Source organism: Vidua chalybeata, chromosome 7 (genome assembly GCF_026979565.1).
Source record: "Vidua chalybeata isolate OUT-0048 chromosome 7, bVidCha1 merged haplotype, whole genome shotgun sequence".
Taxonomy (NCBI): domain Eukaryota; kingdom Metazoa; phylum Chordata; class Aves; order Passeriformes; family Viduidae; genus Vidua; species Vidua chalybeata.
The window spans coordinates 5,931,315-5,954,738 of record NC_071536.1 but is presented as its reverse complement, the minus strand read 5'-3'; the positions used below and the strand labels follow the sequence as shown (position 1 = coordinate 5,954,738).

Below are 23,424 nucleotides of genomic sequence, written 5' to 3'. Positions count from 1 at the left end.
GCAAGTTGCCCAAGCGTGCGGTGTGCGAGGGAAAGTGGCCAAAAGCCCAAGCGTGCGGTGTGCCAGGGAAAGTGGCCAAAAGCCCCTTGGCCTTTGGTGGTCCTGCTGAACGTTTTTGTTCCTGAGTCAAGTCTTCTGGAGCTGTGGGAACAAGTGGGTTCCATGTCCATCGAACAGCAGACAGTGGCAGGATGTGTCTGCTTCCGGCGCTTCTCTTGGCTCTCCCTTCACACTGCTGGCACTGCTGGCACCATCAGAGACACAGAACGGCTTCTCTCATGCCAGAGCGATCCCAATCTTCTGCACTTCCCCAGGTTCCTCCCAGGTTCACCAGGGAAATTTGCTGCTCGTGCCTGTCCATTCCCTTGCCCAGAAGGCACCCGGTTGTGTTTGGACATCAGCTGCTGGCCACAGCCAGACAGGCAGCAGCCGCAGCATTGGCCATCAGAGGCTGGGCTGATGTTTTTTCCCAGAAAGCAAGAAAAACCGTCAGAAGAACACAAGCACACTTGACAGTATCTCTGTAAGAATGTAATTGTCCTCTGGAAGTCAACAGTGGATGGTGTTTTTGTGCTGCAGATAATCACTTCCAAGCAAAAATCATTCTAGGAAAGAGCAACAGCTTCTGCCTTCTGACAGATACCAAGCGTGGCCACCAATTGCTCCGGGTGCTCCTGCCTACAGCTGTCGCAGTAGGGACGGACAAGACACATGTTTCTTCATCAGCCATTGCCAATCTTTACTCTTCATGGCTCATATTTATATGGCTTTCTGAAGGCATTGTGTTTCATTCTAATTGGTTAGTAACTTTCTGCAACTCAGTTCATTGGTTAGTAGTTGCTCCTGTACGTGCTTGCAAAGACTTTCTTCTCTAAGAGATGTTTACATTCTTGTCTCCTAGGAAGAAGATGTTTCGCACAATTATGAGTCCTTCATTTTCACAGGTGCAATTCCTTTCTCATGGGAACTTGTCAGGCTAGCTGTTAGCTGCACCCAGCTGAAGAAGCAGGCCTGAGCCATGCTTTTACAAGGCCTTTCTTTTGTAAGGATTTACCCCTATGAATCAAATAGCCAGCTGCAGAAAGGATCACACAGACACCAACGCACGTTGGCTTTGGCTGCCCTCTGGCACAGAAGTCCCCCGGGGCCACAGCTTTCTGTGGCAGGAGACAGGCACCAGCATTGGCAGGGCTTGGGGGGCGGCTGGTCTCCTTTGGCAGGGACTCTGCCACACCTGCTGATGTCAGCGCTCGCCAGGAGTCAGAGCAGCATTCGTGCTCTGGGCCACACGTCCCAGGGTGTCTGTGTCACACCCCTGCGCGTATGAGGGCCACCCAGCACCGGGACTGGTCCCAAAGAGGCCCTGGCAGCTTCTGTAGAAGCTCCAGGTGCCCTTCCTGCTTCAGCTCTGTTGGCAGCTGTGGGGGCTCATTCTGCTGCCCTGAGCAGACAGAGCAGAGGAGCAGCTGCTTGTTGTTTGGGCCGTTCCTGAAGTTCCTGTTGGGTTGTGTCTTCAGCACTTGGGGGAAGGTCTTCCTTGCAAGCTGGGGCAGTTTGGGTGGGCTGGGGGTGTCCCCAGGGCACGTGGAGGTGTGTCCTAGGGCTCTTTGTGACACAGTGCACCATGGTCACCGTGGAAGGGAAAGGGACTGAGTGCGCAAGGGTGACCCTTTGTGACACGTCGTGACATGGGTGCTGGCGGTGACACGGCAACGCCTCGGTGCACACAACGGGAGAGGACGGAACGCAGCAGTGCTGTGAGGAGCCCCCACACAGCCAGCTCGTTCCTTGCTGACCCGGAGCTTTTCCAAGGTGTTTTCTGTGCAGTTGACATCGAGGCCGGACTGCAGGATTCGGTGACCCGGAGCATTTCCGAAGCATCTGCCATCCCTGCGGCCGGTGCCCTCGAGAACGGACTGCAGGACTTGCTGTCCCGTTTCTTTTCTGAGACTTCTCTCTTGCTGGTGCCCTCGAGGACAGCCTACAGGACTTGGTTTCCTGTAGCTTTCCCAGCCTTCCCGAGGCTCCTCTGTTGCAGGTGCCTTCCAGGCACAACTGCAGCACTTGCTCATCTGGAGCTCTTCCCAGGCATCTCTCCTGCAAGCAGTCATAACACCAGTGACATGGAGCAGACACCTCCCAGCGTGCCCAAGCTGGCCTGGCTGGAGGAAGAGGAGGAGGCTGGAGCTACCTCAGCACAGCAGCCTGAAGAGCTGGAGCAGTTCCAGCTGCTGCAGGAGGGTGAGTGGCAGAGCTGGGCCACGGGGCTGGTGCCTGCAGCCAGCTGGCCCCATCCCATCCCATCCCATCCCATCCCATCCCATCCCATCCCATCCCATCGGACATGCCCGTGGATAGGACAGAAGCTGGGCTGGGGCTGGACCACCGGGCAGCCGTGCTCCATCCCTGGGGTATCGTGAGGCTCTCCCTGCCCGGGGAGCACAGGGCTGGGCTGTGTTCTCCGGCCTCTCCTGCAGCCCCTCAGCAGCTCTGGCTGCACTGGCTCTTTACCAGATGCAGCCAAGGACCGGACACAAGAACAGAAACCCGCCCGTGGCTGCTTCCGCAGAACAGCGCAGGTACCTGTGGCCATCCCCACCTGGGCTGGGCCTGCTGTCACTGCTCAGCCAAGCACAGTGGTTGGAGCACTCTATGCATTCTCCCTTCTCTTCCTGCCCTTCTCCTGCAGATGATCTGTGAATTCATCACGTGCGTTTGGCAGGAAGAGACCACAGGTGTGGGCACCGGGGTCTTGGCAAACTTTCACCTCTTCAGTGCCGAGACCAGTGCTGCCATGCTGGATTTGCTTGTGGAGAAGGGTGTCTCCAATCCAAAGCAAGTAAGCAGCCTGGGGCTAGGGCTTGATTGCCCCAGGAATGGTGTGGCACCTCAAGCTGGGTCTGCTGGGCTCCCTCAGCCTTTGAGGCCCAGCCCAATGTGGTGGAAAGGGAAGCACTTCTGAGGGGAAGCTGGGCACCTTGCTGCTCTGGCAGCCCTCCAAGTCTGCCCGTGCCTTCTGCAGGTGCCAGCCATGGTGAGGTACATCCACCGGTGGCTCACGGCCAACGGGTCTGCTGGGCACAGGCTGGACAAGGCCCTTCTGGAGCTGACCAAGGAATACCCCTCTGATGTGCTGATCACTCTCTTGCGCTGGGCCCCATCGTGTGACAGGCATGGCATCCCCACCTGCCTTGAGGGCTTAGGGCTCCCCGGCCCCTCACCCTGTAGAGCCTGTCCCTGCCAGACAGGCGGAGAGTTCTGGGACCCTCTGGCTCTCCTCTGTTTTCCAGTCGTGGCGTGTCAGCTCCTGAGCCTGCTGCCATGCTCCCTCCCTGCCCCTCAGGGCCTGTACCCACGTGGGCTGGCTGGCTGCTACCAGCCAGGGGCAGCGGGCTGAGGGCCAGCGCCGGCCCCTGCAGCTGCCCAGGCCACGGTGCTGTGGCTGAGACCCCCCTGACACAGAGCTCTGACCCCACAGAGCTGCCATGACCATGTGGGGCACCATCATGTCCTCGAGCAGGACTGCGGAGCCGGCGCTGCAGATCCTCCTCCATGTGCTGAGCGCCTGGCCAGTGGACAGCGTGTACACCTCCGATGGGGACAGCACAGGAGTCTTTGCCCTGGCTGTGAGTTTCTGGAACCGGCCTTTGCCATGCCCCAGGCCACTTCTCGAGCAGCTAGCTCTCTCTCCTGCCCCCAGCTGCATCTCCCTGCCTCAGGCACTGGGCTGAAACCTGGCTTAGGGGCAAGGTTCTGGGGCACCAGGCCGGCTGCTCCCCCTGTGTCTCCCCTGGCCTCTCCCTCGCACGCTGGGGCCCTGCCACATGCATGTCTTGGCACTGAGTGCTGTCTCTGGGTGTTTTATTTCTTGCAGGCAACCATGACACTGTGGAGGGTCTTCAATCTGACCTGGTGCCCCCCTGTAGTGCTGGAGTATTTCCCCAGTCTCTTTCTGCGTCTGCTCTTCCAAGCTTACATCAGCACGCTGGATATTTCAGAAGAGGTTGATACCTTCTGGAAGGGATGCCAGGAGCAACACGGCCTTGCCGCCAACCCCAACAGGTGCTCCATCCCAGTCCTCCCAGTCTCCCCATCCCTCCCATGCTCCCAGGGCAGGAGCCAGGCCTCCCAGCGTGATCTGGGCTTTGCTCTGCGCACAGCTTTGCACTGCAGACCCTGAAGGCCCTGCTCTGCCGAATGCGCTATGAGCACGTGGTGGTAGCCATGGAACGCAAGTGTGCCTGGGACACCCTGCTCTGTGCCGACAGCCACCACTATGCAGTGGGTCTGCTGGCCAGGTGAGACCTCATTCTCCCCACCGCCCCTCTCCTTTGTGCCCGGAACACCCCACCCGGTCCCCGTGGTCATGGGCGGCAGGGCCTTGTCACCAAGGGAGGGATCAGGAGACTGGAAAAGGCTGGGAGAGGAGGGTGCCCCGGAACAGCCGCCTCCCAAAGCGCCCACGGGGTGCTCGGGAGAAGAACAGAGCTCTGTCAGTCAGCCCTGGGAGAGGTTTGGCCGCCCAGCTCAGGAGCAGTGGTGCCTTTTTCTCCCCACCAGGGAGATGCGCCGTGTCTCCATCATCTGGTGTTGCAGCATCGCATCCTGCCTCTTTGACCTGCTCAGCCAAGACATTTCGGACTGGGAACTGCCCGCCCTGGCGTTCCTCGTGGAGGTGAGCCCGATGGCCAGCGCTGCCTCGCCGAGCTGCCTCCCAGCCCTCTGCCCTCTCCTAGCCCCAGCTGCCTGGGACGGTGCCCGCGCCCTGTGCTGCTGCCTTGGCTCAGCCCTGCGTGCTTCTCAGCTCCTGCCAGCTGGGCACTCCCGTCACTGCTCTGTGCCTTTCAGGTCCTCGACTGCCTGGACTTGAATGAATGCGGTGAAAACGTCCTGCAGATCATGACGAGGCACCTGCAGAGCAAGTCCAGGCAGGTGCGTCGTCTGGCGCTCAGAGGCCTCGTGGTGCTCAGCAAGGACCCCTCGATGGTGAGAAGGAGGCAGCAGCTGAAGCTGTGCTGGCAGCGTGGGGCTGGGGAAAGCAGCCCCCCCTTGGGCTTGGCTGGGCTTTGGGAGCTGTGGCAGCTGCTCCCAGCTCTCCGGGGTCGCTGTTCAGCTGCCTGAGTGCTTTGGGACAGGCCTTGGGCCTCTGAGCCCTGCAGCAGCAGCGTGGGGTTGCCCAGCCTTGTGTTCCACGCAGAACAAAAGAATGTACAGCCTGACGGAAAGCCTCGGGAACCTACTGTGGGACGCGGATGAAGACATCGTTGAGATGGCCGTCGCTGTACTCGGCTTTCTGCTCTTGCAGAAAGACCTCGCAATAGCCAGCCCCGTCGCCCTGCAGCTGGCTGAGGCGCTCTGGCAACTCTTTGACAATGTAAGGCTCTGTGCCCCCAGCCACGGGCACTGGGCGCTGCCTGGAAGCGTGGTGCCTTGGGCCTGTGCACAGGGGGGCCTGAAGCAGCTGATGTGGAGGGGCTTTGCTTCCTTTCCAACAGGACAACAGCCTTGTGCAGCTGCTCTCCGTTCGCCTCTTCCAAGAGCTGATGAAGCTGGTGGTGGCCAAGGGAAAAAAGCCCCTGAAGAAGCGTGTGAGCAAGAGCCTGCTCCCACTCTTCTTCAACTGCCATGATGAGAACCAGCGTGTGGCACAGGTGAGGGCTCCTGGGCGCTGCTGTCCCCATGGGAGGGGGCTCAGCTGTCTCCCCACACCCTGGCTCCTCATGGGCTCCAGCCTCCTCCCGGCCTTGGCACAGGGGCGCGGGTCCTGTGCCCCGGGCTGCCGTGCCATCTCTGGCTCTCTGCTGCTCTGCAGGCCTCTCGGGAAACGCTGCTTTCTGCAGTCAAGTTCCTGAAGAGAAGGGATCTTCAGCACCTGGTGAAGACGGATCAGATGTGGAGCTTTGCCGAGTGCTTGGTAAGGAGAGCCTGGAAGCCCCAGCCCCAGCCTGGAGAAGCCGCCTGCCCACGGTGCCCAGTCTGTGGGGCTGGCAGCTGTGGCCCCTGCCCAGTGCTGCCCGCAGGGGCACCGGCCTGCGCCCCACACGCCGCTCCCTTCCCTGGGCCGCGCGGGCTCGGCTCCAGGCTCCTCTGGCCCCGAGGCCGGTGCTGACGGAGCCCCGACCCAGCCGGGCTCTGCCGCGGGGCGGCACCGCGGCTCGCCGGGCCCTCCGCCCCGTCCAGAGCCCGGCTCCTGCGGCTGCTGGCCGGGCCTCAGGGCTGTGTGGGCAGGGGGAGCAGTGCCGGGCGTAGGGAGCGCCCGGCCGAGGGCCAGGGCCCACACCAACCCTTCCCTCCGTGCCCTGCCCCTCTCTGCAGCTGGCAGAGGACAGGAGCCGAGCGGCCGAGCACCTGCGCCTGGCGCTGCCCTACCTGCAGAGCCCGCAGGAGCCCCTGCGAGAGGCGGCCGTCAGGTTCATCGGTGAGCCACGAGCCCGGGCTCCTTCCCCGCCCCATCGCAGCTCGGCCCCAGCCCCGCCTGCTACCCCGGCCGTGCCCTGCGGCCGCGGGCATCTGGAGCCCCGCCTGGCCTCGGCGCCGCTGCCGCCCTCCGGCAGCCGTGCCCTTGGGCGGCAGGATGCGCCAGGGGCCCGGGCTGAGCGCTGCCGCGCCAGGAGGGCGTGTGGCCTCAGGGCTGGCAGCGCCCGTTTGCGGCAGCTGTGGCTCTGAAGCCAGGTCACGCTCTGTCTTCCCAAGGGCTCGCCGGGCGCTACCTGAGAGGGAAGCAGCAAGAGTTCCGGATCATCTGCAGGGGTGAGTGAGGCCAGCGGGCTCTCAGCGGGGGCTGCCGCTGGGAGCTGCGTTCCCTGGCCCGGCGCCCCCAAAGGCAGCGTGGGCAGAGCACACAGACGTTTCAGGGGCCTGTGGCAGATTGGTGGCCAGCACCTTCCAGCTCGTCCTTCTTGTCTCCTGCTTCCTCCAGGCCATGGCAAGAGCTGCCTGGCATGGACGTGTCAGGAGGCTCTCCCCAGGTCCCCGCAGATGCGGGCTCTGACTGTGGCTCTGTTTCTCTCTCTTGCAGCCCTTCAGGACATGATGGATGACATCAGCCCTGCCATCTCATGCCTGGCACTTCAAACTCTGTACATCAATTTAGCTGTACAGAGCATTCCCTCCTCCCGCCCCCGGGATATGCACGATCAACTCCGCCGGCTCTGGAGGTCATGGCCTTTCCTGCGTCGCTGTGGCTGGCTGTCCTGCTGCAGCGCTGTGGAGAACTGATCCGCGAGGCTGCGTCTGCTGGGGCCACCCGAGCCTGCGGGGAACAACTCCCCTCTGCAAGCGCTTCCTTTCACCCCGCTGTAGGATTAATAAATGGCTGTTGTCATACCCGGAGGTCCAGGAGCTTTCTCTCGGTGTCTTTGGGCCAAAAGGGGAGGAGGGGAAGAAGGCTGCTTGCGCTCGGCAAGTTGCCCAAGCGTGCGGTGTGCGAGGGAAAGTGGCCAAAAGCCCAAGCGTGCGGTGTGCCAGGGAAAGTGGCCAAAAGCCCCTTGGCCTTTGGTGGTCCTGCTGAACGTTTTTGTTCCTGAGTCAAGTCTTCTGGAGCTGTGGGAACAAGTGGGTTCCATGTCCATCGAACAGCAGACAGTGGCAGGATGTGTCTGCTTCCGGCGCTTCTCTTGGCTCTCCCTTCACACTGCTGGCACTGCTGGCACCATCAGAGACACAGAACGGCTTCTCTCATGCCAGAGCGATCCCAATCTTCTGCACTTCCCCAGGTTCCTCCCAGGTTCACCAGGGAAATTTGCTGCTCGTGCCTGTCCATTCCCTTGCCCAGAAGGCACCCGGTTGTGTTTGGACATCAGCTGCTGGCCACAGCCAGACAGGCAGCAGCCGCAGCATTGGCCATCAGAGGCTGGGCTGATGTTTTTTCCCAGAAAGCAAGAAAAACCGTCAGAAGAACACAAGCACACTTGACAGTATCTCTGTAAGAATGTAATTGTCCTCTGGAAGTCAACAGTGGATGGTGTTTTTGTGCTGCAGATAATCACTTCCAAGCAAAAATCATTCTAGGAAAGAGCAACAGCTTCTGCCTTCTGACAGATACCAAGCGTGGCCACCAATTGCTCCGGGTGCTCCTGCCTACAGCTGTCGCAGTAGGGACGGACAAGACACATGTTTCTTCATCAGCCATTGCCAATCTTTACTCTTCATGGCTCATATTTATATGGCTTTCTGAAGGCATTGTGTTTCATTCTAATTGGTTAGTAACTTTCTGCAACTCAGTTCATTGGTTAGTAGTTGCTCCTGTACGTGCTTGCAAAGACTTTCTTCTCTAAGAGATGTTTACATTCTTGTCTCCTAGGAAGAAGATGTTTCGCACAATTATGAGTCCTTCATTTTCACAGGTGCAATTCCTTTCTCATGGGAACTTGTCAGGCTAGCTGTTAGCTGCACCCAGCTGAAGAAGCAGGCCTGAGCCATGCTTTTACAAGGCCTTTCTTTTGTAAGGATTTACCCCTATGAATCAAATAGCCAGCTGCAGAAAGGATCACACAGACACCAACGCACGTTGGCTTTGGCTGCCCTCTGGCACAGAAGTCCCCCGGGGCCACAGCTTTCTGTGGCAGGAGACAGGCACCAGCATTGGCAGGGCTTGGGGGGCGGCTGGTCTCCTTTGGCAGGGACTCTGCCACACCTGCTGATGTCAGCGCTCGCCAGGAGTCAGAGCAGCATTCGTGCTCTGGGCCACACGTCCCAGGGTGTCTGTGTCACACCCCTGCGCGTATGAGGGCCACCCAGCACCGGGACTGGTCCCAAAGAGGCCCTGGCAGCTTCTGTAGAAGCTCCAGGTGCCCTTCCTGCTTCAGCTCTGTTGGCAGCTGTGGGGGCTCATTCTGCTGCCCTGAGCAGACAGAGCAGAGGAGCAGCTGCTTGTTGTTTGGGCCGTTCCTGAAGTTCCTGTTGGGTTGTGTCTTCAGCACTTGGGGGAAGGTCTTCCTTGCAAGCTGGGGCAGTTTGGGTGGGCTGGGGGTGTCCCCAGGGCACGTGGAGGTGTGTCCTAGGGCTCTTTGTGACACAGTGCACCATGGTCACCGTGGAAGGGAAAGGGACTGAGTGCGCAAGGGTGACCCTTTGTGACACGTCGTGACATGGGTGCTGGCGGTGACACGGCAACGCCTCGGTGCACACAACGGGAGAGGACGGAACGCAGCAGTGCTGTGAGGAGCCCCCACACAGCCAGCTCGTTCCTTGCTGACCCGGAGCTTTTCCAAGGTGTTTTCTGTGCAGTTGACATCGAGGCCGGACTGCAGGATTCGGTGACCCGGAGCATTTCCGAAGCATCTGCCATCCCTGCGGCCGGTGCCCTCGAGAACGGACTGCAGGACTTGCTGTCCCGTTTCTTTTCTGAGACTTCTCTCTTGCTGGTGCCCTCGAGGACAGCCTACAGGACTTGGTTTCCTGTAGCTTTCCCAGCCTTCCCGAGGCTCCTCTGTTGCAGGTGCCTTCCAGGCACAACTGCAGCACTTGCTCATCTGGAGCTCTTCCCAGGCATCTCTCCTGCAAGCAGTCATAACACCAGTGACATGGAGCAGACACCTCCCAGCGTGCCCAAGCTGGCCTGGCTGGAGGAAGAGGAGGAGGCTGGAGCTACCTCAGCACAGCAGCCTGAAGAGCTGGAGCAGTTCCAGCTGCTGCAGGAGGGTGAGTGGCAGAGCTGGGCCACGGGGCTGGTGCCTGCAGCCAGCTGGCCCCATCCCATCCCATCCCATCCCATCCCATCCCATCCCATCCCATCGGACATGCCCGTGGATAGGACAGAAGCTGGGCTGGGGCTGGACCACCGGGCAGCCGTGCTCCATCCCTGGGGTATCGTGAGGCTCTCCCTGCCCGGGGAGCACAGGGCTGGGCTGTGTTCTCCGGCCTCTCCTGCAGCCCCTCAGCAGCTCTGGCTGCACTGGCTCTTTACCAGATGCAGCCAAGGACCGGACACAAGAACAGAAACCCGCCCGTGGCTGCTTCCGCAGAACAGCGCAGGTACCTGTGGCCATCCCCACCTGGGCTGGGCCTGCTGTCACTGCTCAGCCAAGCACAGTGGTTGGAGCACTCTATGCATTCTCCCTTCTCTTCCTGCCCTTCTCCTGCAGATGATCTGTGAATTCATCACGTGCGTTTGGCAGGAAGAGACCACAGGTGTGGGCACCGGGGTCTTGGCAAACTTTCACCTCTTCAGTGCCGAGACCAGTGCTGCCATGCTGGATTTGCTTGTGGAGAAGGGTGTCTCCAATCCAAAGCAAGTAAGCAGCCTGGGGCTAGGGCTTGATTGCCCCAGGAATGGTGTGGCACCTCAAGCTGGGTCTGCTGGGCTCCCTCAGCCTTTGAGGCCCAGCCCAATGTGGTGGAAAGGGAAGCACTTCTGAGGGGAAGCTGGGCACCTTGCTGCTCTGGCAGCCCTCCAAGTCTGCCCGTGCCTTCTGCAGGTGCCAGCCATGGTGAGGTACATCCACCGGTGGCTCACGGCCAACGGGTCTGCTGGGCACAGGCTGGACAAGGCCCTTCTGGAGCTGACCAAGGAATACCCCTCTGATGTGCTGATCACTCTCTTGCGCTGGGCCCCATCGTGTGACAGGCATGGCATCCCCACCTGCCTTGAGGGCTTAGGGCTCCCCGGCCCCTCACCCTGTAGAGCCTGTCCCTGCCAGACAGGCGGAGAGTTCTGGGACCCTCTGGCTCTCCTCTGTTTTCCAGTCGTGGCGTGTCAGCTCCTGAGCCTGCTGCCATGCTCCCTCCCTGCCCCTCAGGGCCTGTACCCACGTGGGCTGGCTGGCTGCTACCAGCCAGGGGCAGCGGGCTGAGGGCCAGCGCCGGCCCCTGCAGCTGCCCAGGCCACGGTGCTGTGGCTGAGACCCCCCTGACACAGAGCTCTGACCCCACAGAGCTGCCATGACCATGTGGGGCACCATCATGTCCTCGAGCAGGACTGCGGAGCCGGCGCTGCAGATCCTCCTCCATGTGCTGAGCGCCTGGCCAGTGGACAGCGTGTACACCTCCGATGGGGACAGCACAGGAGTCTTTGCCCTGGCTGTGAGTTTCTGGAACCGGCCTTTGCCATGCCCCAGGCCACTTCTCGAGCAGCTAGCTCTCTCTCCTGCCCCCAGCTGCATCTCCCTGCCTCAGGCACTGGGCTGAAACCTGGCTTAGGGGCAAGGTTCTGGGGCACCAGGCCGGCTGCTCCCCCTGTGTCTCCCCTGGCCTCTCCCTCGCACGCTGGGGCCCTGCCACATGCATGTCTTGGCACTGAGTGCTGTCTCTGGGTGTTTTATTTCTTGCAGGCAACCATGACACTGTGGAGGGTCTTCAATCTGACCTGGTGCCCCCCTGTAGTGCTGGAGTATTTCCCCAGTCTCTTTCTGCGTCTGCTCTTCCAAGCTTACATCAGCACGCTGGATATTTCAGAAGAGGTTGATACCTTCTGGAAGGGATGCCAGGAGCAACACGGCCTTGCCGCCAACCCCAACAGGTGCTCCATCCCAGTCCTCCCAGTCTCCCCATCCCTCCCATGCTCCCAGGGCAGGAGCCAGGCCTCCCAGCGTGATCTGGGCTTTGCTCTGCGCACAGCTTTGCACTGCAGACCCTGAAGGCCCTGCTCTGCCGAATGCGCTATGAGCACGTGGTGGTAGCCATGGAACGCAAGTGTGCCTGGGACACCCTGCTCTGTGCCGACAGCCACCACTATGCAGTGGGTCTGCTGGCCAGGTGAGACCTCATTCTCCCCACCGCCCCTCTCCTTTGTGCCCGGAACACCCCACCCGGTCCCCGTGGTCATGGGCGGCAGGGCCTTGTCACCAAGGGAGGGATCAGGAGACTGGAAAAGGCTGGGAGAGGAGGGTGCCCCGGAACAGCCGCCTCCCAAAGCGCCCACGGGGTGCTCGGGAGAAGAACAGAGCTCTGTCAGTCAGCCCTGGGAGAGGTTTGGCCGCCCAGCTCAGGAGCAGTGGTGCCTTTTTCTCCCCACCAGGGAGATGCGCCGTGTCTCCATCATCTGGTGTTGCAGCATCGCATCCTGCCTCTTTGACCTGCTCAGCCAAGACATTTCGGACTGGGAACTGCCCGCCCTGGCGTTCCTCGTGGAGGTGAGCCCGATGGCCAGCGCTGCCTCGCCGAGCTGCCTCCCAGCCCTCTGCCCTCTCCTAGCCCCAGCTGCCTGGGACGGTGCCCGCGCCCTGTGCTGCTGCCTTGGCTCAGCCCTGCGTGCTTCTCAGCTCCTGCCAGCTGGGCACTCCCGTCACTGCTCTGTGCCTTTCAGGTCCTCGACTGCCTGGACTTGAATGAATGCGGTGAAAACGTCCTGCAGATCATGACGAGGCACCTGCAGAGCAAGTCCAGGCAGGTGCGTCGTCTGGCGCTCAGAGGCCTCGTGGTGCTCAGCAAGGACCCCTCGATGGTGAGAAGGAGGCAGCAGCTGAAGCTGTGCTGGCAGCGTGGGGCTGGGGAAAGCAGCCCCGCCTTGGGCTTGGCTGGGCTTTGGGAGCTGTGGCAGCTGCTCCCAGCTCTCCGGGGTCGCTGTTCAGCTGCCTGAGTGCTTTGGGACAGGCCTTGGGCCTCTGAGCCCTGCAGCAGCAGCGTGGGGTTGCCCAGCCTTGTGTTCCACGCAGAACAAAAGAATGTACAGCCTGACGGAAAGCCTCGGGAACCTACTGTGGGACGCGGATGAAGACATCGTTGAGATGGCCGTCGCTGTACTCGGCTTTCTGCTCTTGCAGAAAGACCTCGCAATAGCCAGCCCCGTCGCCCTGCAGCTGGCTGAGGCGCTCTGGCAACTCTTTGACAATGTAAGGCTCTGTGCCCCCAGCCACGGGCACTGGGCGCTGCCTGGAAGCGTGGTGCCTTGGGCCTGTGCACAGGGGGGCCTGAAGCAGCTGATGTGGAGGGGCTTTGCTTCCTTTCCAACAGGACAACAGCCTTGTGCAGCTGCTCTCCGTTCGCCTCTTCCAAGAGCTGATGAAGCTGGTGGTGGCCAAGGGAAAAAAGCCCCTGAAGAAGCGTGTGAGCAAGAGCCTGCTCCCACTCTTCTTCAACTGCCATGATGAGAACCAGCGTGTGGCACAGGTGAGGGCTCCTGGGCGCTGCTGTCCCCATGGGAGGGGGCTCAGCTGTCTCCCCACACCCTGGCTCCTCATGGGCTCCAGCCTCCTCCCGGCCTTGGCACAGGGGCGCGGGTCCTGTGCCCCGGGCTGCCGTGCCATCTCTGGCTCTCTGCTGCTCTGCAGGCCTCTCGGGAAACGCTGCTTTCTGCAGTCAAGTTCCTGAAGAGAAGGGATCTTCAGCACCTGGTGAAGACGGATCAGATGTGGAGCTTTGCCGAGTGCTTGGTAAGGAGAGCCTGGAAGCCCCAGCCCCAGCCTGGAGAAGCCGCCTGCCCACGGTGCCCAGTCTGTGGGGCTGGCAGCTGTGGCCCCTGCCCAGTGCTGCCCGCAGGGGCACCGGCCTGCGCCCCACACGCCGCTCCCTTCCCTGGGCCGCGCGGGCTCGGCTCCAGGCTCCTCTGGCCCCGAGGCCGGTGCTGACGGAGCCCCGACCCAGCCGGGCTCTGCCGCGGGGCGGCACCGCGGCTCGCCGGGCCCTCCGCCCCGTCCAGAGCCCGGCTCCTGCGGCTGCTGGCCGGGCCTCAGGGCTGTGTGGGCAGGGGGAGCAGTGCCGGGCGTAGGGAGCGCCCGGCCGAGGGCCAGGGCCCACACCAACCCTTCCCTCCGTGCCCTGCCCCTCTCTGCAGCTGGCAGAGGACAGGAGCCGAGCGGCCGAGCACCTGCGCCTGGCGCTGCCCTACCTGCAGAGCCCGCAGGAGCCCCTGCGAGAGGCGGCCGTCAGGTTCATCGGTGAGCCACGAGCCCGGGCTCCTTCCCCGCCCCATCGCAGCTCGGCCCCAGCCCCGCCTGCTGCCCCGGCCGTGCCCTGCGGCCGCGGGCATCTGGAGCCCCGCCTGGCCTCGGCGCCGCTGCCGCCCTCCGGCAGCCGTGCCCTTGGGCGGCAGGATGCGCCAGGGGCCCGGGCTGAGCGCTGCCGCGCCAGGAGGGCGTGTGGCCTCAGGGCTGGCAGCGCCCGTTTGCGGCAGCTGTGGCTCTGAAGCCAGGTCACGCTCTGTCTTCCCAAGGGCTCGCCGGGCGCTACCTGAGAGGGAAGCAGCAAGAGTTCCGGATCATCTGCAGGGGTGAGTGAGGCCAGCGGGCTCTCAGCGGGGGCTGCCGCTGGGAGCTGCGTTCCCTGGCCCGGCGCCCCCAAAGGCAGCGTGGGCAGAGCACACAGACGTTTCAGGGGCCTGTGGCAGATTGGTGGCCAGCACCTTCCAGCTCGTCCTTCTTGTCTCCTGCTTCCTCCAGGCCATGGCAAGAGCTGCCTGGCATGGACGTGTCAGGAGGCTCTCCCCAGGTCCCCGCAGATGCGGGCTCTGACTGTGGCTCTGTTTCTCTCTCTTGCAGCCCTTCAGGACATGATGGATGACATCAGCCCTGCCATCTCATGCCTGGCACTTCAAACTCTGTACATCAATTTAGCTGTACAGAGCATTCCCTCCTCCCGCCCCCGGGATATGCACGATCAACTCCGCCGGCTCTGGAGGTCATGGCCTTTCCTGCGTCGCTGTGGCTGGCTGTCCTGCTGCAGCGCTGTGGAGAACTGATCCGCGAGGCTGCGTCTGCTGGGGCCACCCGAGCCTGCGGGGAACAACTCCCCTCTGCAAGCGCTTCCTTTCACCCCGCTGTAGGATTAATAAATGGCTGTTGTCATACCCGGAGGTCCAGGAGCTTTCTCTCGGTGTCTTTGGGCCAAAAGGGGAGGAGGGGAAGAAGGCTGCTTGCGCTCGGCAAGTTGCCCAAGCGTGCGGTGTGCGAGGGAAAGTGGCCAAAAGCCCAAGCGTGCGGTGTGCCAGGGAAAGTGGCCAAAAGCCCCTTGGCTTTTGGTTGTCCTGCTGACCGTTTTTATTCCTGCGTCAAGTCTTCTGGAGCTGCGGGAACAAGTGGGTTCCATGTCCATCGAACAGCAGACAGTGGCAGGATGTGTCTGCTTCCGGCGCTTCTCTTGGCTCTCCCTTCACACTGCTGGCACTGCTGGCACCATCAGAGACACAGAACGGCTTCTCTCATGCCAGAGCGATCCCAATCTTCTGCACTTCCCCAGGTTCCTCCCAGGTTCACCAGGGAAATTTGCTGCTCGTGCCTGTCCATTCCCTTGCCCAGAAGGCACCCGGTTGTGTTTGGACATCAGCTGCTGGCCACAGCCAGACAGGCAGCAGCCGCAGCATTGGCCATCAGAGGCTGGGCTGATGTTTTTTCCCAGAAAGCAAGAAAAACCGTCAGAAGAACACAAGCACACTTGACAGTATCTCTGTAAGAATGTAATTGTCCTCTGGAAGTCAACAGTGGATGGTGTTTTTGTGCTGCAGATAATCACTTCCAAGCAAAAATCATTCTAGGAAAGAGCAACAGCTTCTGCCTTCTGACAGATACCAAGCGTGGCCACCAATTGCTCCGGGTGCTCCTGCCTACAGCTGTCGCAGTAGGGACGGACAAGACACATGTTTCTTCATCAGCCATTGCCAATCTTTACTCTTCATGGCTCATATTTATATGGCTTTCTGAAGGCATTGTGTTTCATTCTAATTGGTTAGTAACTTTCTGCAACTCAGTTCATTGGTTAGTAGTTGCTCCTGTACGTGCTTGCAAAGACTTTCTTCCTAAGAGATGTTTACATTCTTGTCTCCTAGGAAGAAGATGTTTCGCACAATTATGAGTCCTTCATTTTCACAGGTGCAATTCCTTTCTCATGGGAACTTGTCAGGCTAGCTGTTAGCTGCACCCAGCTGAAGAAGCAGGCCTGAGCCATGCTTTTACAAGGCCTTTCTTTTGTAAGGATTTACCCCTATGAATCAAATAGCCAGCTGCAGAAAGGATCACACAGACACCAACGCACGTTGGCTTTGGCTGCCCTCTGGCACAGAAGTCCCCCGGGGCCACAGCTTTCTGTGGCAGGAGACAGGCACCAGCATTGGCAGGGCTTGGGGGGCGGCTGGTCTCCTTTGGCAGGGACTCTGCCACACCTGCTGATGTCAGCGCTCGCCAGGAGTCAGAGCAGCATTCGTGCTCTGGGCCACACGTCCCAGGGTGTCTGTGTCACACCCCTGCGCGTATGAGGGCCACCCAGCACCGGGACTGGTCCCAAAGAGGCCCTGGCAGCTTCTGTAGAAGCTCCAGGTGCCCTTCCTGCTTCAGCTCTGTTGGCAGCTGTGGGGGCTCATTCTGCTGCCCTGAGCAGACAGAGCAGAGGAGCAGCTGCTTGTTGTTTGGGCCGTTCCTGAAGTTCCTGTTGGGTTGTGTCTTCAGCACTTGGGGGAAGGTCTTCCTTGCAAGCTGGGGCAGTTTGGGTGGGCTGGGGGTGTCCCCAGGGCACGTGGAGGTGTGTCCTAGGGCTCTTTGTGACACAGTGCACCATGGTCACCGTCGGAGGGAAATGGACTGAGTGCGCAAGGGTGACCCTTTGTGACACGTCGTGACATGGGTGCTGGCGGTGACACAGCAACGCCACAGTGCTTGGTGCACACAACGGGAGAGGACGGAACAGAGTAGTGCTGTGAGGAGCCCCCACACAGCCAGCTCGTTCCTTGCTGACCCGGAGCTTTTCCAAGGTGTTTTCTGTGCAGGTGACCTTAAGGCCAGACTGTGGGTCTTGGTGATCCATAGCATTTCCAATGTTTCTCTTTTGCAGATGCTTTCAAGGGCAGTCTGTAGGACTTGATGACCCAGAGTCTTTAGAAAATGTCTTCTCTCACTGTGGCAGGAGGCCTTCAGGACAGAATGCAGGACTTACTGTTCTGTAGCCTTCCCAAGCCTCCTCTATTGTAGGTCCCTTCAAGGCTGCAGCACTTGCTGACCTGCAGCGTTTCTGAGGTGTCTCTCCTGCAACTAGCCATAAATCCAGACACTGACATGGCAGAGAGACCTCCCAACCTACCCAAGAAGGTGGAAAAATGCCCTAGTGATGCCCCACCACAGCAAGGTAATTACTTGCTACAGTTCAAGCTGCTGTAGAAGGCTGAGTGAAAGACCCAGGCCACAGGCCTGGTGCCTGCAGCCTGCTTCGTCCCGTCCCACCCCATCCTGTCCCATTCCTTCCCTGTGGACATGCCCATGGAGAGGACAGAAGAGGGGCTGGTGCTGGACTCCCTGGTAGCCTGGGGTATCCTGGGGCTGTCCCTGCCTGGGGACCGCAGGGCTGGGCTGTGTTCTCTGGCCTCTCCTGCAGCTCTTCAGCTCTGGCATTCCTTGCTCTTTGCCAGATGCAGGGAGGGACCGGACACAAGGGCCAGACTCTGCCCGTAGCTGCTGGCACTCTGTGGGCCAGGTACTGAGAGCCATCCCCACCTTGTTAGCTGAGCATCAGCATTGGAGCACTCAGTGGATCCTCCCTCTCTTCCCTATTGTTCCTTCTTTTGCAGATGTTTAGGAACCTCACAGGCACTTGGTGTCAAGAGATGATCAGCATGTTTACCCTTGGTAAACACGCAGAGCCAGCAGAGCCTGGCGCCACAGCCACTCAGAGCATAGCTTCTGCTCCCAGCCTGGATCTTTTTGGGGAGACAGTTGTCTCCAGTCCAAGTCAAGTAAGCAGCCTGTGGCTAGGGCTGGGTGTCCCCAGCAATAGTGTGGTGCCTTCAAGCCAGTTCCACTGGGCCTCCTCAGCCTTTGAGGCCCAGCCCAATGTGGTGGGAAGGGAAGTACTTCTCAGGGAAAGCTGGGGAAGTTGCTGCTGTGGCAGCTCTTCAAGTCTCCCCATGCCTTCTGCAGGTGCCAGGCTTTGTTAGGAACATGCACCAGAGGCTTGCGTCCAATGGGCCTCCAGACGACTGGCTGTTCATGGACATCCTGAGGCTGACTGAGGCACACCCCACTGATGTTGCAGTGACCCTCCTGCGCTGTGCCCCGTCATGTGACAGGTACAGGGCCCACCTGCCTTGAGGGCTCAGGTCTAACCAGTCTGTAGGGCCCATCACCCTGTACAGCCAGTCCAATGGGGTCTGCTAGACAGGCAGAGAGTTCCAGAAGCCACTGGACACTCCATTTCCCAGCCCTGGCTTGTCAGCCCATAAGCCTCCTGACATGCTCCCTCCCCACCCCTCAGGGCATTGTGGCTCTGTCCTCTGGGCCCTTGTGGCTGCCCAGGCCACAGTGCTCTGGCTGAGACCCCCCTGACACCCAGCTCTGGTCCTGCAGAGGTGCTGCAATCATGTGGAAGACCATAGCCTCATCAGGAACAACACTGGAAAAGGTGCTGCCAAAACTGCTCTGTGTGATGGAGGGCTGGCCACTGCAAAAAATGTACACCTCCGATGGAGACAATAAGGATGTATTTGCCCTGGCTGTGAGTTTCTGTAACTGGCCATTGCTTGCACACAGGTTGCTTCTCCAGTGCCTCTCCATCCTCTCCCCCACTGCAACGCATCTCCCTGCCTCAGGCACTGGGCTGACACCTGGCTTAGGGGCAGGTTCAGGGGCACGAGCCAGATGCTGCCCCTGTATCTCCCCTGGCCTCTCCCTCGTATGCTCAGGCCTTGCCACTCAGCACTGAGTGCTGTCTCTAGATGGTTTATCCTTTGCAGGCAACCAGGGTGGTTTGGGAGATTCTCCGCCTGCCCTGGTGCCCAGAGCCATTTGTGGAATATTCCCCGCATCTCTTTGTGGCTCTGCTCTTCCAAGTTTTCATCAGTACAGAGCAGCAATCAGAGGACATAAATACTTTCTGGAAGAGATGTCAGGAGGAAAATGGCCTTCCCACCAATATCAATAGGTGCTCCATCCCAGTCCTCCTGTCACTCCCACGTCCCCAGGGCTGAAGCCTGGGCTCCCAGCATGACCTAGGCTTTACTCTGCATACAGATTTGCAGTGAACACTGTGAGGGCACTGTTGCACCATCTGCGTTTTCTGGATTTACTGATGGTAATGGAACGCAAGTGTGCCTGGGACACCCTGCTCTGTGCCGACAGCCACCACTATGCAGTGGGTCTGCTGGCCAGGTGAGACCTCATTCTCCCCACCGCTCCTCTCCTTTGTGCCCGGAACACCCCACCCGGTCCCCGTGGTCATGGGCGGCAGGGCCTTGTCACCAAGGGAGGGATCAGGAGACTGGAAAAGGCTGGGAGAGGAGGGTGCCCCGGAACAGCCGCCTCCCAAAGCGCCCACGGGGTGCTCGGGAGAAGAACAGAGCTCTGTCAGTCAGCCCTGGGAGAGGTTTGGCCGCCCAGCTCAGGAGCAGTGGTGCCTTTTTCTCCCCACCAGGGAGATGCGCCGTGTCACCCTACCCTTCTGTTCCTCCATTGCACTCCGCCTGCTCAGGTGGCTCAGCAGGGAGGAGCCACGCTGGGATCTTGCTGCCCTGGCGTTCCTCGTGGAGGTGAGCCCGATGGCCAGCGCTGCCTCGCCGAGCTGCCTCCCAGCCCTCTGCCCTCTCCTAGCCCCAGCTGCCTGGGACGGTGCCCGCGCCCTGTGCTGCTGCCTTGGCTCAGCCCTGCGTGCTTCTCAGCTCCTGCCAGCTGGGCACTCCCGTCACTGCTCTGTGCCTTTCAGGTCCTCGACTGCCTGGACTTGAGTGAATGGGGTATCAGCATCCTGGAGATCATGACAAGGCACCTGCAGAGCGAGTCTGTGGAGAGGTGTCACCTGGCACTCAGAGGCCTCGTGGTGCTCAGCAAGGACCCCTCGATGGTGAGAAGGAGGCAGCAGCTGAAGCTGTGCTGGCAGCGTGGGGCTGGGGAAAGCAGCCCCGCCTTGGGCTTGGCTGGGCTTTGGGAGCTGTGGCAGCTGCTCCCAGCTCTCCGGGGTCGCTGTTCAGCTGCCTGAGTGCTTTGGGACAGGCTTTTGGCCTCTGGGCTCCATGGCAGGCAGGTGGGGTTGCACCACTGGAACCATGTTGGCGGTGCAGCTTTCCATGGATTCACAGCACAACCTTGTGTTCCACACAGGCCAAAAAAATGTGCGGCCTGTCTGAATGCCTTTTGGAGCTACTGAGGAGTGAAGACATAGAGGTGGTCAAGATGAGTCTCTCTGTGTTCACAAATCTACTCCTGAACAAAGATATCCTAACATCCAGCTCCACAGCCCCAAAATTGGCTGACGCGCTCCGGCCCCTCTTTGACAATGTAAGGTTCTGTGCCCCCAGCCACAGGCACTGGGTGCTGCCCAGAAGTGTGGTGCCCTGTGGATTTTTGGGCCTGTGCACAGGGGGGCCAGGAGAATCCAGTGCTGAGTTTTTTCCTTTCCAACAGGACAACAGCCTTGTGCAGCGGCTCTCCATTGGCCTCTACCAAGATGTGATGGAATCGGTAGTGGAAAAGGGAAAAAAGCCCCTGAAGATGCTTGTGAGCCAGAGCCTGCTCCCTCTTTTCTTCCACTGCCATGATGAGAACCGGCGTGTGGCACAGGTGAGGGCTCCTGGGCACTGCTGTCCCCATGGGAGGGGCTCAGCTGTCTCCCCACACCCTGGCTCCTCATGGGCTCCAGCCTCCTCCCGGCCTTGGCACAGGGGCGCGGGTCCTGTGCCCCGGGCTGCCGTGCCATCTCTGGCTCTCTGCTGCTCTGCAGGCCTCTCGGGAAACGCTGCTTTCTGCAGTCAAGTTCCTGAAGAGGAAGGATCTCATGCGGCTGCTGAAGACAGATGACCCATGGAGCTTTGCCGAGCATGTGGTAAGGACAGCCTGAAGCCCCAGCCCCAGCCCCAGCCTGGAGAAGCCGCCTGCCCACGGTGCCCAGTCTGTGGGGCTGGCAGCTGTGGCCCCTGCCCAGTGCTGCCCGCAGGGGCACCGGCCTGCGCCCCACACGCCGCTCCCTTCCCTGGGCCGCGCGGGCTCGGCTCCAGGCTCCTCTGGCCCCGAGGCCGGTGCTGACGGAGCCCCGACCCAGCCGGGCTCTGCCGCGGGGCGGCACCGCGGCTCGCCGGGCCCTCCGCCCCGTCCAGAGCCCGGCTCCTGCGGCTGCTGGCCGGGCCTCAGGGCTGTGTGGGCAGGGGGAGCAGTGCCGGGCGTAGGGAGCGCCCGGCCGAGGGCCAGGGCCCACACCAACCCTTCCCTCCGTGCCCTGCCCCTCTCTGCAGCTGGCAGAGGACAGGAGCCGAGCGGCCGAGCACCTGCGCCTGGCGCTGCCCTACCTGCAGAGCCCGCAGGAGCCCCTGCGAGAGGCGGCCGTCAGGTCTATTGGTGAGTTACAAATCCGGGGTCTCGGTCCCTCCCTTCCCCCTTGCTGCAGCATCCAGGCCAGGGGCCGTGACAGGCTCTGTGTTCCCAGGGATCGCCGGGGTGCTCATGAGGGGGCAGCCAGAAGAGCTGCAGCTCATCTGTGAGGGTGAGTGAAACCAGCGAGGTGTCAGTAGGAGCTGGCAGGGGAAGCTGCAATCCCTGCCTCAACTGCGGATGGCTCTGCTCCTTGTATGGATGAGGGGCAGCATGGGGAGAGCACAGAGCCATTTCAGAGGTCTGTGGGAGATCTGTGGCCAGCACCTTCCAGCTGATCCTTGTTGTGTCCTGCTTCCTCCAGGCCATGGCAAGAGCTGGGTGGAATGGTCCTTTCAGGGGGTTTCCTCACTCTGACCGTGGGTCTGCCCTTTGTTTCAGCCCTTCAAGCCCTTAGCACAGATGACAGCCCCTCCAACACAAACCTGACAGTTCAAGTCATGTTCAATGAAAGAGCTGCATTACTAAGTTCATCTTCTGAAGAGAGACAACCAGGACAGCACCAGATTCCATACAAGAGGAGACAGCCTGGAGATCAGAGGACAGCAGCTGAAGTTCCAGGCACTGGAACTGCTGGAGCTGCTGGGAACACCTGAGCTTGCCTTCCCTCTTTACTGGTCTCTTCCCGCAGCCCTCAGACCCTGCTTGTTCCCTGCCCCTTCTCCCGAGCTCATCCCTCTGCTTTGATTGCCATTAATAAACATTTCAACTTCTTCACCTCATTTGTATCTTTGTGGAGCTGAAGTGGAGCAAAGCCTGAGCCCTGGAGCACACAGGCTGGGGCTTTTCTGCCATTCTTTTCTGTGCTGCATTTTGTGCACAAGGCAGGTCACGCTGGAAAGGTCCCTGCCCTGAAGGTCTGGTTTCACAACAGTGTGGACCTAAGGGTCTTGCTGAGCACACTGAAGGTCAGCAGTAGGACAAAGACCCTGGATTTTAGAAGAGCCAACTTCAGTATTTTTTGAATCCAGCTGTGAAGGATTCCATGGCAAGCATGCACTGAGAGCAAAGGAGCTTGGAATACTGGAAGTTACTCAAGAAAGCACAAGAGTGGTCCTTCCCTATGAAGGGAGAGGAAGAGGGCAGAGCCAGAGACCTCTCTGATTTACAGTGAGCTTTGGGTGTACTAAAAATGAAGCAAATGAAGCAGCAGTTCAGGGGCTGACACACAACTATCCCACTGTACGGAGCGCTGTCAGGCAGTGCTGGGATCCTGGGTGCAGTTCTGGTCCCCACAACTGAGGAATCACAGCTCCTGCCTCAACCAAGTGAGACCAGAGGGAGGATACCCTTCCAGTCTCTTTTGGGCATGGCTGCAAAACAGCTGCTGCTTCTTTCTCCTCCTGGGTTTGGGGTTTGCTGATCCCAGAGCCAGAGCCAGGTCGTGCTCTATTTTCCAGACTGTTCAGAGCAGGCATGAAAAGTGCTCTGTGCACAGTGGAGAGTCCTGGATGAAGGTGCTTAGGAGAGCACCTAACCCAAATCTACCCTTTTGCACTTTAAATATGTAGTTTGCTCCAGCAAGAAAGAGCTCCTCTGGCTCTGTCAGTGCCTGTTCTGCTGCCTTTGGGCTACCTAATGTTGGGATAAGGAACTTGCAGCAATTCCAGAGTCTGCAGTGACAATGAAGATGCCGAATTTGAGATTGGAAAATTGGTATGGTGACTATATAAGGCTAAGCTGTAGTCCTAAAACTCCTTTGATGCTGTGATGTTTGCTCAGCTGTTGAGAACTTGAGTACAATTGTAGTTTTGCTCTCAGCTCTAGGAATCACAGAATCCTCCAGCAGTTTGTGTTGGAAAGTATTTTAAAGATCCTGTAGTTCCAGTTGCCTGGCTCTGGGCAGAGACACCTTCCATTAGAATTGGACTAATCCATCTTTACCTTCCCTCATCCAGATTTTGATCTAATGTGAATATATCAGCTGGTTAGATTTTGTAGCTCACAGAAATGGAACAGGAGTTTCCCAATATCCCATCTAAACCCATGCTCTGCCAGTGAGAAGCCATTCCTCCTGTCACTCCAGGCTCTTGCCCAGAGGTCCTTTCCAGTTCTCTTGGAGCCTTTCAGGCACTGGAAAGGCCTCTATGGGCTCCCTGGAGCCTTCTCCAGGCTGAACATTCCCAGTTCTCCCAGCCTATCAGTGTAATGTTCCAGCTCTTAGACCACTTCCTGGTCCTTCCCGGCCTCCTCTGGACTTCCTTGAGGTCCTCTC

The 23,424-nt window shown here is 59.9% G+C and overlaps 3 protein-coding genes across 4 annotated transcripts; all 3 read left to right on the top strand.

Annotated features, from left to right (window-relative positions):
• The first annotated feature begins 541 nt into the window (after window positions 1–541).
• On the top strand, window positions 542–7,326 carry LOC128790764 (maestro heat-like repeat-containing protein family member 6). The gene is made up of 15 exons (XM_053947822.1): window positions 542–2,241; window positions 2,515–2,579; window positions 2,690–2,839; window positions 3,023–3,171; window positions 3,479–3,626; window positions 3,875–4,062; window positions 4,161–4,298; window positions 4,561–4,675; window positions 4,849–4,986; window positions 5,198–5,374; window positions 5,496–5,651; window positions 5,813–5,914; window positions 6,316–6,418; window positions 6,694–6,750; window positions 7,019–7,326. The coding sequence occupies exons 1-15, from the start codon at window positions 1,689–1,691 to the stop codon at window positions 7,216–7,218; spliced, it is 2,439 nt and encodes an 812-aa protein (XP_053803797.1). The 5' UTR covers window positions 542–1,688; the 3' UTR covers window positions 7,219–7,326.
• Window positions 7,327–9,089: 1,763 nt separating this feature from the next.
• Window positions 9,090–14,722, top strand: LOC128790763 (maestro heat-like repeat-containing protein family member 6). The gene is made up of 15 exons (XM_053947821.1): window positions 9,090–9,642; window positions 9,911–9,975; window positions 10,086–10,235; window positions 10,419–10,567; window positions 10,875–11,022; window positions 11,271–11,458; window positions 11,557–11,694; window positions 11,957–12,071; window positions 12,245–12,382; window positions 12,594–12,770; window positions 12,892–13,047; window positions 13,209–13,310; window positions 13,712–13,814; window positions 14,090–14,146; window positions 14,415–14,722. Exons 1-15 carry the CDS (start codon window positions 9,090–9,092, stop codon window positions 14,612–14,614), a joined length of 2,439 nt encoding a protein of 812 aa, XP_053803796.1. The 3' UTR covers window positions 14,615–14,722.
• On the top strand, window positions 9,132–21,926 carry LOC128790766 (maestro heat-like repeat-containing protein family member 6). Of its 2 annotated transcripts, none has more exons than XM_053947826.1 (16): window positions 9,132–9,213; window positions 16,696–16,986; window positions 17,267–17,331; window positions 17,426–17,590; window positions 17,775–17,923; window positions 18,201–18,348; window positions 18,587–18,774; window positions 18,864–19,001; window positions 19,264–19,378; window positions 19,552–19,689; window positions 19,947–20,123; window positions 20,250–20,405; window positions 20,566–20,667; window positions 21,074–21,176; window positions 21,265–21,321; window positions 21,591–21,926. In XM_053947826.1, the coding sequence occupies exons 2-16, from the start codon at window positions 16,917–16,919 to the stop codon at window positions 21,803–21,805; spliced, it is 1,986 nt and encodes a 661-aa protein (XP_053803801.1). In that variant the 5' UTR covers window positions 9,132–9,213; window positions 16,696–16,916; the 3' UTR covers window positions 21,806–21,926. The 2 variants fall into 2 exon arrangements, with proteins under 2 accessions (XP_053803801.1, XP_053803800.1); XM_053947825.1 differs by lacking the exon at window positions 9,132–9,213 and adding an exon at window positions 16,527–16,615.
• The last annotated feature ends 1,498 nt before the right edge of the window (window positions 21,927–23,424 follow it).